The sequence below is a fragment of the Leptonychotes weddellii genome, chromosome 16 (assembly GCF_054177405.1).
Source record: "Leptonychotes weddellii isolate Sample4059 chromosome 16, ASM5417740v2, whole genome shotgun sequence".
Classification (NCBI taxonomy): Eukaryota; Metazoa; Chordata; class Mammalia; order Carnivora; family Phocidae; genus Leptonychotes; species Leptonychotes weddellii.
Genome location: NC_138384.1, coordinates 42,660,890 through 42,679,841, shown reverse-complemented (window position 1 = coordinate 42,679,841; position 18,952 = coordinate 42,660,890). Strand labels below are relative to the sequence as shown.

The 18,952-nt window shown below is 41.9% G+C and overlaps 3 protein-coding genes across 16 annotated transcripts in view; 1 reads left to right on the top strand and 2 right to left on the bottom strand.

Annotated features, from left to right (window-relative positions):
* ZNF233 (zinc finger protein 233) overlaps positions 1 to 11,256 on the bottom strand; it is a 24,128-nt gene extending 12,872 nt beyond the window's left edge. For 2 of the 9 annotated variants that reach the window (XM_081807061.1, XM_081807068.1), the window contains exons 1-3: positions 11,148 to 11,215; positions 9,801 to 9,941; positions 4,013 to 4,074 (exon numbers count right to left, since the gene is read on the bottom strand). In XM_081807061.1, coding sequence (XP_081663187.1) covers positions 4,013 to 4,027 — 15 coding nt within the window. In that variant the 5' untranslated portion in view covers positions 4,028 to 4,074; positions 9,801 to 9,941; positions 11,148 to 11,215. Of the gene's footprint in view, positions 1 to 4,012; positions 4,075 to 4,961; positions 5,132 to 9,800; positions 9,942 to 11,089 lie in introns of all 9 variants that reach the window. The other 7 variants (XM_081807062.1, XM_081807065.1, XM_081807066.1 and 4 more) reach the window with 7 other exon arrangements.
* ZNF229 (zinc finger protein 229) overlaps positions 1 to 18,952 on the top strand; it is a 474,727-nt gene that overhangs the window by 209,622 nt on the left and 246,153 nt on the right. The gene's annotated exons all lie outside the window — the stretch shown is intronic.
* The window catches only part of ZNF227 (zinc finger protein 227), a 14,803-nt gene continuing 9,315 nt past the window's right edge, over positions 13,465 to 18,952 (bottom strand). For 5 of the 6 annotated variants that reach the window (XM_031026628.2, XM_031026630.2, XM_031026629.2 and 2 more), the window contains one exon: positions 13,468 to 16,354. In XM_031026628.2, coding sequence (XP_030882488.2) covers positions 14,229 to 16,354 — 2,126 coding nt within the window. In that variant the 3' untranslated portion in view covers positions 13,468 to 14,228. Of the gene's footprint in view, positions 16,355 to 18,952 lie in introns of all 6 variants that reach the window. The other variant, XM_031026631.2, reaches the window with a different exon arrangement.

Here is an 18,952-nt window from a genome sequence, read left to right as displayed (position 1 = left end):
TTAGTGGGAAGAATAACATCTCCTCCATCTTTCCAGAAGTGGCAGTCTCCAGAACTGCTTTTTGAGAACAGAGCTTTTATGCAGGAAAACTGTTATAGCAGTGTTCTCTAAAACATTTTTTAAAAATCTGGGTGGCTCGGTTGGTTAAGCATCTGACTCCTGATTTTAGCTTAGGTCATGACCTCAGGATTGTGAGATTGAGCCCTTTGTCGGGCTCCATGCTCAGCAGGGATTCTGCTTGAGATTCTCTCCCTCTCCCTCTACTCCTCCCTGTCCCAGGCTCTCTCTCGCTCAAATAAATAAATCTTAAAAAAAAAAAATCTTAAACTACCTAAATGTCTAGGATTAGGGAATTTTTTAAATTTTTTAAAGATTTTATTTATTTACCAGAGAGAGAGCATGAGAGTGCACAGAGGGAGAGGGAGAAGCAGACTCCCGCTGAGCAGGGAGCCTGATGTGGGGCTCGATCCCAGGACCCTGGGATCAAACGCCCAACCAACTGAGCCACCCAGGCACACCGGGAATTTTTTTTTTTAAGGAACAGCAATTCATTGAAATATGATGCAGTCATCAAAAATGCACGTGACAGAAACCTCTGTTTCTGGCTTTAACACAATAACTGGTACCAAACATGTCCTTCTATCATAAGTAGTAAAATAGAAAAAAAAATGAAACAAACTGCTTTCAGACACTGAAAGCAGAATACTTTGATCTCTGAAATGAAGGAAACAAATGGGGTGAGCCCTATGATCACCCTAAATATTTGCCTATCGATAACTTTTGAACTGCAAGTGCTGGAAGGGGGAACCCAAACAGAGCCTTGCTGGACTGAAGAGACAGAAAAATCAGAATGGGGAGACTGGATAGGTGGAAAATGTGGAGCAGAGTTCCAGAATGGGAATTATGCATAAGAAAAGCACTGGAAATCTGCCCAGGAATCCCTTTGAGTCTAGTGCTAAAAACCAAACTGTGCAAATATAGGAGGAAACTCCACAGGCCAGGCAAAAAGTATCTGAGGAGCGATGGGCTGAATGGTTCCCAGAGCTCAGTAGGACTTAGAGGTGTCTGAATTCCAAACAACGAAAATGGAAAGCCCTCACTGATCATTAGGGACATTTGGCAGCAACAAAAGGGCCACACTTCAGTAGAAGGGCTAAACTATCTCTAGAACAGAGTTTCTCAACAGTTGACATTTTGCACCAGGTAATTCTTCATTGCTGGACGCTATCCTGTGCATTGTAGGATGTTTAACAGCATCCCTGGCCTCTGCCCAGTAGTTGTCAATGGTACCCACCGTCTAGTCCTGACAATCCAAAATGTCCACACACTGCCAAATGTCCCATGGTGGGGCAAAGCTGCTCCTGAGAGCCACTGCTCTGGAATAAAGGTTACTCCACCCCCACCCTAATCAAGCTTAAAAAACAAGGTTCCAAAGAATCTAATTGAACCAAAGGAATATATGACTATCTGACTGTTAAAAGAAAATGCACTTACAAAGTTGATGCTCATTCATAATAAAAACTCTGAGTAAAGTAGGACTAGAAGGGAACTTCCTCAACCTCAATGACGGACATCTACAAAAAGCCCACCAGGTGGTGGAAGACTGAATGCTTTCTCCCTAAGATTAAGAACAAGGAAAGGCTATATATAGCGAAATTGTTCTAACAGTTTTAGCCAGTGCAATAAGAAAAGAAAAAGCAGTCTACACGATGGGGACAGGAATGGAAAAAATACAACTCTTTATTTACTGATGTCTGTGTAGAAAATCTTGACAGGTTAGAAAAACATTTCTAGATTTAATATGCAAATTTAGAAAAGTCAAGATACAAAAGTCAGTTACATTTCTATATTCTAGCAACAAACAAATAGAAATTGAATTTCAAAAACAACAGCATTCAGAATAGCACCCCAAAAACATAAATCATTTAGGGATAAATTTAACAAGATACATGTAAGAAACCCACATGTTGAAACCTATAAAACATGACTGAGGGAAAGAAATAAGACCCAGATAAATGAAAGAAGATATAAATGAAAGAAGATCTAAATGCTCATGGGTCAAAAGGACTTGTATTCAGAATATTAAAAGAACTACTAAAATTCAATACAAATAAACAACTTAAATTTAAAAATAAGCAAAAGCACTGAACAAACCTTTCAAAAAGAAGGATGCAGATGACCAAAAAGCAGAAAAAAGACATTCAACATCTCAGGCATCAGGAAAATACAAATGAAAGCCACAATGATATATCACAACATAACTGTCATTAGGATAACTAAAATTTAAGACTGAAAATATCAAATGTTAGAAAAAGTGTGGAGCGAACTGGAACTCTAACACCTTGGGGAAAGAATATAAAAGATGCAATCACAATGGAAAATGATTTGACAATTTCTTAAAAAGTTAAGCATATGACCCAAAGATTATATTCTCCTCCTAGTTACTTAGAGAGAGAGAGAGAGAGAGAGAAAGCCTGTGTTCATCCAAAAGTCTAGCACACAAATGCTTATAGTTTATTTTCAATAGCCAAAAACAAGGAGCAACCCAAATGTCCATCAATGAGTGAATGGATAACCAAATCGTGGAAAACCCACACTATGAAATACTATGCAGCAATAAAAAGGACTATTGATTTGGGTCCAAAAACATTATGATGAACAAATGGAGCCAGACACAAAATGAGTACACACTGTATAACTTCATTTACATGATGTGGGGGGACATCATCAAAAAGACATGACTGCCAAATGACCCGTGAGCTGGACCCTGGCACTCAGAGGCTCCTCACCCCCTCCTGTCCTTGGGATGTAGGTTCTGCTTGTCTTTCCTGCTCCCACAGACTGCTCCAAAGATACAGATTTGAGATAATGATGTGGTGTTGAAAACACCTGCACGGTATACTGAGGACAGTTAGGGCCTCTTTATAAACTTCTAAGATTTGGAGGGCAGCTGAGGGGATCCATTTGTCTTGTTGCCGCCCAAGACAAGCCCCACAGGTAAGTTCCCTTTGCTTAGTAAAATTGCCACCTACCAACCTGGAGTGGCCTGCCCCTTTCTTCCATCTCTCCCTGCCTCCCGCGTACAGGGCCCATTTCAGATTACAGCTGGGAGGCTCCCGAGAGGGTTGAAGACCAACATACGAAACTCAAGTAATTTAAGATTAATCTAATCTGTAGTGACATAAAGTAAATTGGTCATTGCCTACAGACAGGTGTGTGGGACTGGGATTAATTGGGAAGGGACACGAGGGAACCAGAACTTTTCGTGGTGACAGAAATGGTTTACATCTAGATTGTGGAGGTGGTCATGTGGGTGTGCATATTCATCAAAATTGATCAGATGCTTTATTATATGTAAATCATATGTAAACTGTAACTCAAAAATGATTTTATTTTTATTTATTTGAAACAAAGAGAGAGTATGTGCACAAGCAGAGGTGGGGTGGAGGAGCGGCAGAGGGAGAGGGAGAAGCAGGCTCCCCGCTGAGCAAGGAGCCCAACGTGGGGCTCAATCCCAGGACCCTGCGATCATGACCTGAGCCAAAAGCAGACGCTTAACCGACTGAGCCCCCCAGGCGCTCCTAGAAACCCTTTTAAGATGAGCACATAAAAGAATGCTGAATCATAAAAAAACTCAAATAGTAACAGTAAGCGAAAATATAAAATTGGAAACTGTACATATACTGCAATTATAACTTTATAAAGATAGCATGGGGAAAACAGCTGACATACGCAGTGTAGTAATGTGGGTTGTTTTTTTTTTTAATTTTCTGAAATCTATAAATTTCTGAGCTATTATTTGTGAAATGAAGATGATGCTAAAATAAAACCAAAGCCAAAACCAAAACAAAAGCTAAGGATAGAAACAAAAAAAGAGAACCAATAAAAAAAGAACTGGCATATAACAAATACCTGTTTTCCTCCTTTATCCTTCCCATAGAAGAGAAAAAAGATGTGTCTAATCTTTGAGAAAAAGGCATGCAATTTTGACAAAAATCAAAACTCAACTCACCTGAAACTTGGTCATTTTCTCCTGCTGCTTCTGGGAGAGGGCAGAGTCCTGGGAAGGCAGAACTGACAAAGAAAAAAGCCATGAGACGTAGGCCCTGCCCAGATGGCTGCTCTGTGGGAATTGTAAACAAATCTGTGCCTCAAATCTGTCACCTACAAAAGTGCATAATAGTGCTTCCCTCATGGGACTGTTGTGAGGGTCAACATGTGAGTAGAGGGAGAAACTCTTATAGCTGATTCCCCTGCAGCTGCAAAAAAAAGTAGGTGATGTAACAAAATTATGATTATATATATATGTATATAAATATATAAATTTATAATCATAAATTTGTCTTTGCAAATGTCTTCTGCCATCATTTCCAGTAAAGGAGTCTTTTATAAGACATCCAGATTTCAGAGCCTGTTCAATTCTTTCCTTCTATCTATTTATCCATCTATTATTTAAGTAAACTCTACCCCCAATGTGGGGCTTAAACTCATAACCCTGAGATCAGGAGTCACACACTGCACCGACTGAGCCAGCCAGACGCCCCTTACAATTCTTAGTCTTAAGAAATTCACCTTTGGGGCGCCTGGGTGGCTCAGTCGTTAAGCATTTGCCTACGGCTCAGGTCGTGATCCCAGGGTCCTGGGATCAAGTCCCGAGTCAGGCTCTGCTGGAGATTCTCTCTCTCTCCCTCTGCTCCTTCTCCTGCTCTCTCTCAAATAAATAAAATCTTTTAAAATACTCAAGTAGGGGGCGCCTGCGTGGCTCAGTCGGTTAAGCATCTACCTTCTGCTCAGGTCATGATCCCGGGGTCCTGGCATCGAGCCCCGCGTCAGGCTCCCTGCTCAGCGGGAAGCCTGCTTCTCCCTCCCCCACTCCCCCTGCCTGTGTCCCCTCTCTCGCTATCTCTCTCTCTGTCAAATAAATAAATAAAATCTTTAAAATAAAAAAGAAAGAAATTCACCTTTATCTCTGAAAGCCCATAATCTGACTGGCTATATTACTTAATAACCTGTTGTCTTGAAATGATGTTTAATTGACATCAGTATCTGGTTTTGTAGGAGGTTTGAATACTTGAGTTTTCCTCACGCAGCTAGAAGAGTCTCAGTGGTAACTGCTCCTCTCCTATGCTCACTGTAGTAAGGAAAAACTAATTAAAATTAGGACTTCTAGATGTTTTCATTTGAAACAAAAACTTGACAGTCTCTTATTTAAATGAATAGTGTTGCTCTGGGGATTACGTGAGCAAGTCTAGCAAAGCTGCCTAAGCAAATCCAGAGACAGAAAGTGAATTAGTGGTTGCAAGGGGCTCAGAGAGCAGGGAGTGAGGGGTGATAGCTAAGAGGTGGGGGGTTTCTTTTTGGGGTGATGAAAATGTTCTGGAATTAGATAGTGGTCGTGGTCATACAACCTTGTGAATATACGTTAAAAGGGTAAATGGTATGATATGTGAAATACACCTAAAGTTCAAAAAACAGCAAAAAAAGAAAAAAGCCCTGGCTCAGTGCCTGGCACATTATATAAACTCTCAATAAGTGATGATATGATGATTATTGCTCCCATGTAATGGATGAGGAAGAGGGGGATTCACAAGATTAAGTTACTGAAGGTCCCAGAGCTTATGAGAGATGACAATGGACCTGAATCCAACTTTGACTCCAGAGCTCGTGTTTTTATATGGTCTCCGTGTTTCTAACCACAAACATGAAGAGGACGTAGGAAGGCTGTCCCTTGGGATGAGAGAAAGGGGAGACCGAGGGCACAGGTCTGCTGAAAGTGATCTGCTGGGAGATACTGGAGCCAGTTAGTCAGGATTCTACCATCGACTCTTCTGACTTCCTAGCTCTTTGTGCCTCTTTCTACATCTGTAAGATAGGATCATAACAGTATCTAGCATCTATAGAGTTGTTAGGAGGTTTCCATGAACACAACACACACAAATAAGCATCCAATATGTGGCATCCACTCATGTTCGTGGCTCTTCCTACTTCAGACAGAAGTACTCGAGTAGAGGGGTGCCTGCGTGGCTCAGTCAGTTAAGCTTCTGCCTTCAGCTCAGGTCATGATCTCAGGGTCCTGGGATCGAGCCCCGCATCGGGCTCCTTCCTCAGCAGGAGGCCCGCTTCCTCCTCTCCCTCTACCCCTCCCTTCCACTTGTGTTCTCTCTCTCTCTCAAATAAATAAAATCTTAAAAAAAAAAAAAAAAAAGAAGTACTCGAGTAGAGATGAGAGCAATGGATCCACTTCTCAAAACCTGGACAAAATCTCAATTCATAACACCAATTCCGTTGTGCTGGCCCTCTTTCTGCCTCCCTCTACTGCTCTGCTCAGTAACAGGGTTTTGCAAGGAGACCTGACATTTCACAGTGTTTAGTGAGAGAAAGGAAGTGAGGTCTGGGGTCCCTGGCTCGGCTCTCCACTTCTGGACTCCGAGAAGCCTTCCATCACCAGGGGGCAACCACGGGGATAATTAGTGGTTAAGCATCTGTTTTGCCTATGAGATGATTAACACACCTTTCTCTCCCCAGTACCCAGAATATACTGAGTACTGAAAACACAAGGAATCAAAAAATGACTGAAAAAACACTCCATCGGGCAAGGATTGGACTCTTCAATCTCTGAGGTTCCTCTGAGCTGTAAAATTCTGAGGCTGTTCCTAATTGGGAGAAGGACAGGATGAACTCTATCTTCCAATTTCTTCCTCTGGGTTTCCTATTTTATTTGCTTTGTTCAAGCAACATCACAGTCATCCTTAACGGTAAAATAATCATAAAAGGGTCAATCCTGGGCTCTGGGTAAAGCAAACCCTATTTAGGTATTTATTTATTTATTTATTTATTTTTTAAGATTTTATTTATTTATTTGAGAGAGAGAGAATGAGAGAGCACATGAGAGGGGGGAGGGTCAGAGGGAGAGGCAGACTCCCTGCCGAGCAGGGAGCCCGATGCGGGACTCGATCCCGGGACTCCAGGATCATGACCTGAGCCAAAGGCAGTCGCTTAACCAACTGAGGCACCCAGGTGCCCGGTATTTATTTAATTTTTAAAGTTACTTATTTATTTGTTTGTTTATACAGCACCATCAGTTCCTTACTCAAATGTTATTCCACGGACGTATTTATGTAACTGAAACCCCCCCACCCCACCACTTCCCTTTTGGTCCCATTCACTCCCCTTTTATACTTGGTCTCAGCACTCTCTAACATACTAATGGATGTTTTCTTTATCTTGCTTATATCTATCCACTTTTTCAGAAGGTAAGCTGCATTATTTTGGTCACTGCTCTTTCTCCAGTGCCCAGAAGAGTTCATGACATGTAGCAGGCACTTAATAGAGATTAAAAAATATATATATATATATACATGTATGTATTATAAATATATAGTATTATTTATATAAATATAATATATAAATATTATAAAGATATATATTTATAATTATATGTACACACACACACACACATATATATAAATGACCGAATGAACAGTTCATAAAGACACATCCTGTATTATATTAGCTGAGAGCCTCATTACTACTCACCAAGCACATTCATTCATACATTCAACGAATACTTATTGAGCATCTGCTACGTGCCAGGCACAATTCCATATATTAAAGACACAGCAGTGAACAAAGTCCCTGCTCTCGTGAAGCTGATATCATAGGTGGGAAGACAGATAATTCACCAACCAACAGATATGTGCATCATGTGTCAGCTGGTGATTGATACTGTTAAGAAAAACATGGCGGGGGGTGGGGGGGAAGGGGCGATGGGGAGGTGCTATGTTAAGACCTGATGGTTTTAGGGGCACCTGGGTGGCTCAGTCGTTAAGCGTCTGCCTTCGGCTCAGGTCATGATCCCAGGGTCCTGGGATCGAGCCCCGCATCGGGCTCCCTGCTCTGCGGGAAGCCTGCTTCTCCCTCTCCCACTCCCCCTGCTTGTGTTCCCCCTCTCTCACTGTGTCTCTCTCTGTCAAATAAATAAATAAAATCTTTAAAAAAAAAAAAAAAGACCTGATGGTTTTAGTTCAGTGCCGTAGTTACTGGCTGAGTGATCTTCTGGAGACCACTTATCTTCTTGTATCTCATCTGTAACGTGGGGATAATAACAAGGTTCTTTTGAGGAATAAATGAGTTAATATATAAAAAGCACTGGAAACTCTGCCTGACTCATAATAAGCTCCCAATAAATGCTAGTTATTCTTTTCACCACCTTCATTATTATGACGTGGTGATAAATCCAGAGATGATGCGTTAGTCCTGGTCTGTTTCTAAGAAAGTTTGTTTTAGGACATGGAAGTATTATCAGTAAATGTCTATCAATTTTTGAATACTCCGAAAAAGCTGTGGCTTCTGTATATAGCCACAGAGTGAGATAAAGGACAAAAATATCTATATGGATCATTTTTACTGTTTTGTCCCTTAATTTGTCTTCAGGAAACCAAGAGCAAATTAAATTCCAAAGGCACAAACTAAATTTGTCACGTTCTTGCCCGGCTAGCTCAGTCGGTAGAGCATGAGACTCTTAAATTTGTCATGTTCTTTTCTTTAATTGCAACTCTTTTTTTAAAGATTTTATTTATTTATTTGAGAGACAGAGAAAGAGAACACACATGAGAGGGATGGGGGAGAGGGAGAGAGGGAATCCCAAGCCGACTCCACACCGAGCTCAGAGCCTGACACAGGGCTTAATCTCCCGACCCTGAGATCATGACCTGAGCCGAAATCAAGAGTTGGATGATTAACCAACTGAGCCACCCAGGCGCCCCTCTTTAACTGCAAGTCTTACAGGGCTCCTAGCTTTCTCACTAACCACCATTTTCCTAATCACCACATAAAAACTTTGGAATTGTTTATGTCCTCTCTCCCTCGACGTCCATATATTTATGATAATCTAGTATAAATCCTCTTGCCTCAATGTCTGGATTTTTTTTTTTTGCATTAAAATATTCAAGCAAAAAAAGGGAGGGAGGATTATATGGCAAGATGGACAAAACTTAGACTAACAGTTGAAGGTGGACCAAGGTTGATGGATGTGAGAATTCATTATAGTATTTTGTCTGTATCTGTGTTTGAAAATGTTCACAATCACAAGTTACCAAATATAAAAATACTACAAGTGTGATACAACTCCCGAGAAGCATAGAAAAATGCATATACATAGAAATAACTAAAAAGAAATACATTAACACGTTTACAGCTGTCTCTATATCCTGGGATTATGGATCATTTTTGGCCTTCTTCATCTATTTCTCTACTTCTCTATGATAAGCACAAACTACCGCCATAATCAGAAAACAGAGTGTCATAGAAAATAAGAAAGTAATTAAATGAGCATAGCTTTCAGGTCCTTTAAGGTCCCAAATTATTACCAAATGGCCTCCCTCCTTTAGACATAGGGATTACTGTAGAGGCTGTGTTTTGGCAACAGGCTTGAGCAATGAAACCTTGAGCAAGGCAAAAGGACCCACAATGACCACCAAGCTAGTGCAAACAGACTCATTAAGTGACCCACCTCAAAATGGCCATAGTCCCTAACTAACCAGTGGGCTACTTACAACCAGGCACAGTGCCTAAGATTACCAGAAAAGGGAAAATTCCATACATCTCCACACTTCCTTATTCAGCCCTAAAACTGTGGCCCCTCACCACTGCCCAGGGGCAAACAGTCTCTCTTTTGCTGTCCTGCCTGCTCCTCTCTTGCAGTGTATTCGATAAACTTCTATCTCCTCTGTTCTGCCTTGGATGAATTCTTTCACCCCTGGGCTGCCAGCCCCCACCCAACTGGGATGCCCCATAATTACCATTTTAGGGCTGAAAAAGTGTATGGCATAAAGGTCAAGAACCCAGACAGCCTGTGCTCAAATTCCCAGTTCTGTCTCTTCCCTGTTTTTGGACTTTGGGAAAATAAGTAACTTAAGTTCTTCACCTATCAACGCTGTCATCTGTAAAATACAAATAATCACAGAAGATTTGTGTGTTAGGAAGATTAAGTTAATTGATGCATATAAAGCTATGTGGCACTCAACATGTCACCAAATTGTTATTACTCATTCTTCAACACAGGTCTCATCTAACTGCCATTTATTCTATAAACATTTGAACATGTGCCCAGTAGAAAAATATCTGCTTAGGAGTGAAGGAAGTCTGTTCCCCACTTGAGAGCAGAAATGGCACAGCAGGGAGCGTGGGTGGATCAGTCGGTTAAGCACCTGCCTTCTAAGCATCTGCCTTCCGCTCAGATCATGATCTCAGGGTCCAGGAATGGAGCCCCCCCCCCCCCCGCCGCCCGCCACGGGCTCCCTGCTCAGTGGGGAGTCTTCTCCCTCTCACTTTGCCCCTCCCCCCGCTCATGCTCTCTCTCAAATAAATAAGATCATATAAAAAAGAAAGAAATGGCACATCATGTTAAATTCTCTCACGGTGGGACACTGTTACCAGCAGGAGGCAGGGGGTCACTCCCTCCTCCTCTCTGCACCCTCTGGGAACTCGGGGGCGGAGAAGGGAAAAGAGGCTGGGAGATATCACAATTTTTTTTCCCCCTGGTCCAGAATAAATCACGGTGGACAAGCCCAGGCACCAGCTGGGGTGAGACCAATCCTTCCTTTAAAAAAGAGGGGTGTGGTCATGGGGAGTCAGGAGGAATCCTAAACAGCCCTGCTTCCCGCGGGGACTCAGAGAAGTGCCAGCGACGCTGCAGCTGCAGCTCTGAACCCATCCCGGGCTCACAGAAGTTTTCAGGGGCTGAGAGCTTCTCGGAAAGAAAACGCCGATTGGTAACAACCGGCCACTGTTCCCCTGCCAGGATAGCTTCCAAGCATCTTCACGCTTCACGTAAACCTCACTACACGCCTCCTATGGAGGAACTACCCTTAATTCCACTTTACGAAGGAGAAACGGAGAAATTAAGCAAGTCTACGAACGTGTCGCTAGAAGGCGGCAGAACGTGTAGAAGTGTGGAAGGCCAGGGAAACCGAGGTCGCGACCCCCGCCCGCCAAGTCAGGGACGCGCGACCCGCCCTAAAACCAAGGTGACGCCCCCCCGCCGCCCCTGCCCTCCGAGGCTTCTATTCCCTGAGAGCGAGGGCGGCACCTGCAGGTCTCACGCCCAGGCGAACTGGGCAGAGACGCAGAGGCTCAGCCTGACTCACGTTCCAGAAGGTACCACTGACCGGGGCTTCGCCCTCCCGCAGCACAAGCCCCTGGACCGGTAGCAGCTCCGGGACCACGCTTCCCAGGATCCCTAGCGGAACACGGGCTTATAGCGCCTCCGCGCGGTAGCGCAAGTGGCTCTGACTGCCCGGCTCTGGCGGACTACATTTCCCAGAATCCTCAGCAAGGTTCCGATTGCTCTAGGTTGCCACTTTTTCCCCCCTTAAACGTATAAACTGTTGCAGTTCAGTGCGTTCTCGGGTGATATTAGCGTTTGTTTTCTGCTTCTTTTCCTTCTTTCCTTATTTTAAAAAAAAACTTTTTTTTTTTTTTTTTTTTTTTTTGTGGGACGCCTAAATGGCGCAGTCAGTTAAACATCCGACTCTTGGTTTTGGCTCAGGTCCTGATCTCAGGGCCTTGAGATCAAGCCCAGCGTGGGCTTCTGCACTCAGTAGAGTCCGCTTGGGACTGTCTCTCCCTTTCCCTCTGCCCCTCCTCTCCCCACCGTGTGTGTACTCTCTCTAAAATAAATCTTTTTTTTTTTTAAAAGGGCCAGACAATAAATGTTTTAGGCTTTGCAGTCCATATTCTTTGCTTCCTCCTTACTTTTTTTCCTCCTTAAAATTCTTTACAGGTGAAATTCCTGCTTTCAGGCCATACAAAAATAGGATAGAGGCTGAATTTGGCCAACAACCTATAGTTTACCGTTCCCTGGCTTAGAATTTCATAACTATATAGTAATAATTTTATCTATTGAAGATAATATCTAATACTGTACAGCTCTTACTATATGCCAGGCATAAAGTTTCAACCCTCACAACAGAAGAGATATTATCATCCACACTGAACACACAAGCAAACTGAGGAACAGAGAGATTAAGCATCTTGTTTGCAGTTACTCAACTGGCAAATGGCTGAACTGAACAAGTCTAGTTCCAGAGTCTGCTTTTTAATTTACAATATACCACTTTGTAAATAATATTCTTGTTTGGTCTAACTCCAGTTTCTCCTAAAATACTTTACTTCTCTCAAGAAGCAATGGAGGGATGCAGTCCTTGATGTCCTGAGAATTGTCAGACTCACTCTGAGAAGTATAGGGGGAAATGGGAGGTGAATAGCAGATGGTGTGTTATGCAGGGCTGGTCAATGGCCAGAACTGCTCCCCAACCTGCCCTTCACAAGGTACCATTCCTTCACATTAGCAGCACTAGTATCAGCAAGGAATCACTATCTGGTGGGTTCTCATTTGGATATGCCTATCTCTGGATTTATTTTTCTATTGGTTACTTTTCTTCATGGTCCTGTGAGATTTAACTTGGTTTAAAGAGTCAATGCCCTGAGAATGGGAAAAGTTATGGTGGAAAGACTACGCCATTCAAATCACCTCTGGCACTTGTCCAATACCCCATTCTTTTTCCATGAATAGAACCCCCAAGTTGTAGCTGGGTGCATGTTTACACTCTCCAGTAAATAAGTGGATGATGCTGGGAGCCAAATTTTTTATTCTTGGAGAACAAAGATGCAATTTATAATGGGGGAAGGCTAGAAAGAACACTATGATGTCAAATTAATAATTGGTGGTAGAGGGGTGCCTGGGTGGCTCCAGTCAGCTAAGTGTCCGACTCTTGATTTCAGCTCAGGTCGTGATTTCAGGGTTGTGAGATCTAGCCTCACATTGGGCTCCATGCTCAGCATGGAGTCTGCTTGAGATTCTCTTTCTCCCTCTGCCTCTCCCCCCATTCATGCTCTCTCTCTAAATAAAATCTTTTAAAAAATTGGTGGTAGGGCGCCTGGGTGGCTCAGTTGGTTAAGCAACTGCCTTCGGCTCAGGTCATGATCCTGGAGTCCCTGGATCGAGTCCCACATCGGGCTCCCTGCTCGGCAGGGAGTCTGCTTCTCCCTCTGACCCTCCCCCCTCTCATGTGCTCTCTCTCATTCTCTCTCTCTCAAATAAATAAATAAAATCTTAAAAAAAAAAAATTGGTGGTACAAGTATAAACTCATGATTCATTCTACCTATGTATTTCCCTACCCACCGCCCTATCTACCTATTTATCATCTCCACCCCCTCAGTAACGTATCTATTTCCCACGTCTTGATTTCTAAAAACCATTCCCTACTGTGAAGAACAGACATTCACGTACATGCAAAGAAAGACTCAAACATGTTAACTGGTGAATCTGAGTAAAGGGTATATAAGAGATTTTATATAATTTTTACATTTTTTTGTGAAGTTTTAGATTATTTCAAAACAGTAAGTTTAAAGAAATGTAAATATATATATTTATATATATACATTATATATTAGTGTGTGTATATATATATATTAGTAACACAAAAATCCCATGCTTTGTTTTTTCAGGTTAATATATTCTGGACATCTTCCAACATCCTTAACTACAAACTTACCTTTTCCCATTTGATGTTTGCATAGTGTTCCACTGGATTAATAAATCATAAAATACCTTGGCAATCCATTTGATTGTTTATGTTTGCTATTATGAACAATGACACAATGACCATTCTTTTATATACATCTGCAGCAGATACCAATTTACTTCTGAAGATCCAAGATTCATCAATGGGGATCTATTTAATTTTAATCCAATATACCATATGAAATAAAGCAATCATATTATGAGTTCTTGGTTACAGGAAATTTTAGTAATTTTATTCATTTTTCATAGCTTTACAGCTTCAGTAAAAATAATAGTCACTGTAAGTAAGTATAAAATGTAAGTTAAAGGGAAAATTATCCAAAAACTTCCCTGACCCCCAAAAAACTAGCTAGTATATGGCAAATATCCTTTCCATGCATTATCTTTAGGCATATATTCACTCTTAAAGACCATTTATATCACATGGATCTTGCCAAGAGGGTCACAAGCCATTCCTCCCCTGAATATTAGTTCTATCCCTGTTATTATGGTTCCATGCCATTATTTTAATGGATTTGTTAGAAAGATTCTATCTGAAGAAAACCCTTTCTTCTCAATGCTTGATAGTTTATTACCAGCCCGGACTCTCCAAACACGTGATGATGTACATCCTGACCGAAGCCATTAACACATTCTTCACTTTTAACGATTCCTGCCAGTGTGGACTTTCTGATGGTATGTGAGACGTGAACGGTGACTGAAGTCCTTACCACATACATCACATTTGTACGGTTTTTCTCCAGTGTGGACTCTCTGATGGGCTTGAAGACGTGAACTCTGACTGAAGCCCTTCCCACACTCTTCACATTTAAACAGTTTTTCCCTAATGTGAACACTCAAATGGACCCTAAGATTTGAGGGGAGACTGAAGGCCTTACCACACTCCTCACATCTATGGGGTTTCTCTCCTGTGTGGACCCTCTGATGATGGCGAAGGTTCAAGCTCCTTCCGAAGCCTTTCCCACATTCCTCACATTTATAAGGTTTTTCTCCAGTGTGGCCTCTCTGATGGTATATAAACTGCGAGCTGTACCTAAAACCCTTTCCACAGACATCACATTTGTATGGCTTCTCCCCAGTGTGGACTCTCTGATGGGATTGAAGACCAGAGGACTGACTGAAGCCCTTACCACAAACACCACATTTGTATGGTTTCTCTCCAGTGTGGACTCTCTGGTGTACCCGAAAATCTATAGCCTGACTGAAGCTCTTATCACACTCCTCACATTTATAGGGTTTCTCTCCAGAGTGGACTCTCTGATGGGCGTGAAGATTTGATCGCCAACTGAAGCCCTTCCCGCATTCCTCACATTTATATGGTTTTTCTCCAGTGTGAATCACTTGGTGCAGTTTAAGATTGGAACTGTAACTGAAGTCCTTCCCACACACATCACATTTGTACGGCTTCTCTCCTGTGTGGACTCTCTGATGGGTTTGAAGCTTGGATGACTGACTGAAGCCCTTCCCACACGTTTCACATTTGAATCGTTTCTCCCCAGTGTGGACATTCTGATGGACCTGAAGATTAGAAGCCTGACTGAAGCCCTTCCCACACTCCTTACACTTGTAGGGTTTCTCTCCCGTGTGAACTCGGAAATGGATGTGAAGATCTGTATTGCGGGTAAAGCCTTTCCCACACGCCTCACATTTGTACGGTTTCTCTCCAGTGTGGACTCTCCGATGGCATATTAACGGCGAATTGTGACTGAAGCCCTTACCGCAGACATCACATTTATAAGGTTTCTCCCCAGTGTGGACCCTCTGATGTATGTGATAGTGTGCGGCCTGAGTGAAGCCTTTCCCACACTCCTCACATTTATAGGGTTTCTCACCCCTGTGGACTCTCTGATGAACACGAAGATTAACACTCCAACCGAAGCCCTTACCACACTCTTCACATTTATACGGTTTCTCTTCAGTGTGGACTCTCTGGTGGCACTGAAAGTTCGAACTTTGACTAAAGCATTTCCCGCACTCCTCACATTTATAAGGTTTCTCTCCAGTGTGAGTCCTGTAATGAATGATAAGGCCTGTGCTGCTACTGAACCCCTTGCCACAACTATCACATCTATAGGCCTTCTCCCCTGTGTGGGTAAGTGGATGGAAAGAGCTCTTCTTATTAAAGCAATCACCAGATCCATGACATTTATTGAGTTTCTCTCTTGGGCGAATTCTCTGACGGGTCCGCAGATGTGAGCTGTGACTAGAGCATTTCTCTCTTGTGTGAACATTCTGATGATGTGGAAGCACCGAGCTATAACTGAGACCCTTTCCGCACTCATGACATGGATGGAATTCCTCTCCTGGGGGTACATGATGATTGAAGCCATCACTCATGATTTTGCCACATTTGTTGAATCTGTAAGGTTTCTGTTCTGTGTCAGTGTTAATATGATTGGTAAGCGGTGATTTCTGCATGAAGGCCTCACATATATCCCGGTTATTTTTCACGTTAACTTGCTGACCTCTACTCTGATTCTGTGACTCACGCAGGTATGTATTCCCACAAGAGTCCCGGGTTCTCAAAATTGACCACTCTTGATTTACAGTGTAAGTGGAGCCATTTCCTTTATGATTCATTACACTATTTTCATTTTCAGAAACCTGAACAGAATCACCTTGTAGTAACTGGGAACGCTTTCTCTGAAGACACCTGGTTAAATCACTTGCAACCTGTTTCCAGATTTGCCAGCAGGATAGTCCTTCATGGGAAAGGTATTTCAATGCAACTTTTTGAAGTGTCTCCATCTCATTTTGATTCTTGCTGCCTATAAGAAAAAGCAATATTCAGAGATGAGGACAAGCAAATACTCAGGTAGAGAAATGTCAGGATTTCACATCTAGGCCATAGGATAACGCCTCAATAAACCAGGGGCACGGTCATGTCTGTACAATGTCATTTATCCTTTTATGTTTTCCATGCAACTGGAAGCAAAGAATGGGGTCAACAGACTCTTACCAACTAAATGTAAATATGACCCTAAATTTAGAACCATAAATTTGGTAATTTAATATGAGAGCTGTAAGTTTGAAATCAAATGGCTGCAGGCCACAAAGACAATTTACACTCCATCCTACAATAACATCAATTAAAAGCCTACTCACCTTTTCTTCAGTAGGCTTATGACAAGAGGGATTCTACCACTAGGTTACAAAAGCTCAGATTGTAGAAAGGAAACAGTACTTCAGGTCCTGGCAGGAATTATCTTCCAAGAGTAAATTTGGGAAGTGGCTGGAATACTAACATTCATTATTCTAAACCTGGTAGTAATTCAGGGCTCTAGAAAGAAAAGGAAAAGGGAAAACTAATCTCATATGACCGAGAAGAAACCTGGGAGAAGGAAAGAAACAGAGCACAGCACAGACTCTCAAAGGCAACCCTGAAGAGGAAGAGGGGAGTTAAACTCGGCTTGGAAGGCTTTTTCCCAGAAAGTTGCAAGGCTTGCTTTTTCATTCATTCCCTTTAGATCCCCACTCAAATGTTGCTCAGTTGGGTACGGCCTTCCTCACCACCCAATATAAAATAATTCCTCCCCACTCCCATACACCTTTGATTCTCCGCATTTGTCTTACCCTGCTTTATTTTTCCCTACAGCACATACTATTTGACTTACTGTATACTTCCTAACTTTTTCTTGTCTTTTTAGACCCACTAGACTGTAACACGCATGAAGAAAACATGTGTTTTGTTTTCTTCATTACATTATCTCCACTGTAATACAATTTTTCAAATTGTTGGGATGCATTAATGAACTATGAAACCAATTCCATAAATTGAACAAATAGTTAAATAAAAAATAGAAATAGAATAAGAAAATGAGAAGTGTATCACAAGCAGTAAGGAAAACACTATATGAAATGCTTGTTTCATCTATAGACACACACAATAAATACGCACATACATTACACCCATGCTGGGTGAAGATGTAAAATATTTGATTGAGGATCATGGCTAAAAATGAATGGAAGCCACTGGCTTCAAATGTTTGGGGGGGGGGGTGGGTACCAAGTCCTTAATAATTAATCTGCTTAAATGTAAAGTTACAATCTAAAAATATAAGCTGAAAAAGTCTCAACACATATGTACACATTTCTAGGTATGCTAACCAAATGGCCCCCTAAAGATGTCCATGCCCTAATCCCTGGAACCTGTGAATATGTTCATGTACATGACAAAAGGGACTTTAGATTTCATTAAATTAAGGATCCTGAGATGGGGGTGCCTGAATGGCACAGTTAGTTAAGCGTCCCAACTCTTGAATTCAGCTCAGGTCATGATCTCAAGGTTGTGGGATCAAGCCCCACATCAGGCTCAACACGGAGCCTGCTTAAGATTCTCTCTCCCTGATCAGAACCAACACCCAAGAAATACAAACAATTGTAAGAACATATTATGAGCAACTCTATGCCAGCAAATTAGATAATCTGGAAGAAATGGATGCATTCCTAGAGATGTATCAACTACCAAAACTGAACCAGGAAGAAATAGAAAACCTGAACAGACCTATAACCACTAAGGAAATTGAAGCAGTCATCAAAAATCTCCCAACAAACAAAAGCCCAAGGCCAGATGGCTTCCCAGAGGAATTCTACCAAACATTTAAAGAAGAATACCTATTCTTCTGAAACTGTTCCAAAAAACAGAAATGGAAGGAAAACTTCCAAACTCATTTTATGAGGCCACCATTACCTTGACCCCAAAACCAAACAAAGACCCCATCAAAAAGGAGAACTACAGACTAATATCCTTGATGAACATGGATTCAAAAATTCTCACCAAAATACTAGCCAATAGAATACAACAGTACATTAAAGGGATTATTCACCACGACCAAGTGGGATTTATCCCTGGGCTGCAAGGTTGGTTCAACATCTGCAAATCAATTAATAAAAGAAAGAACAAGAACCATATGATCCTCTCAAGAGATGCAGAAAAAGCATTTGATAAAGCACAGCATCCTTTCTTGATCAAAACTCTTCAGAGTATAGGCATAGAGGGTACATACCTCAATATCATAAAAGCCATCTATGAAAAACCCACAGCAAATATCATTCTCAATGGGGAAAAACTGAGAGCTTTCTCCCTAAGGTCAGGAACACGGCAGGGATGTCCACTATCACCACTGCTATTCAACATAGTATTAGAAGTCCTAGCCACAGCAATCAGACAACAAAAAGATATAAAAGGCATCCAAATCATCAAAGTCGTCAAACTCTCACACTTTGCAGATGATATACTTTATGTGGAAAACCCCAAAGACTCCACCCCAAAACTGCTAGAACGCATACAGGAATTCAGTAAAGTGGCAGGATATAAAATCAATGCACAGAAGTCAGTGGCATTCCTATACACCAACAACAAGACA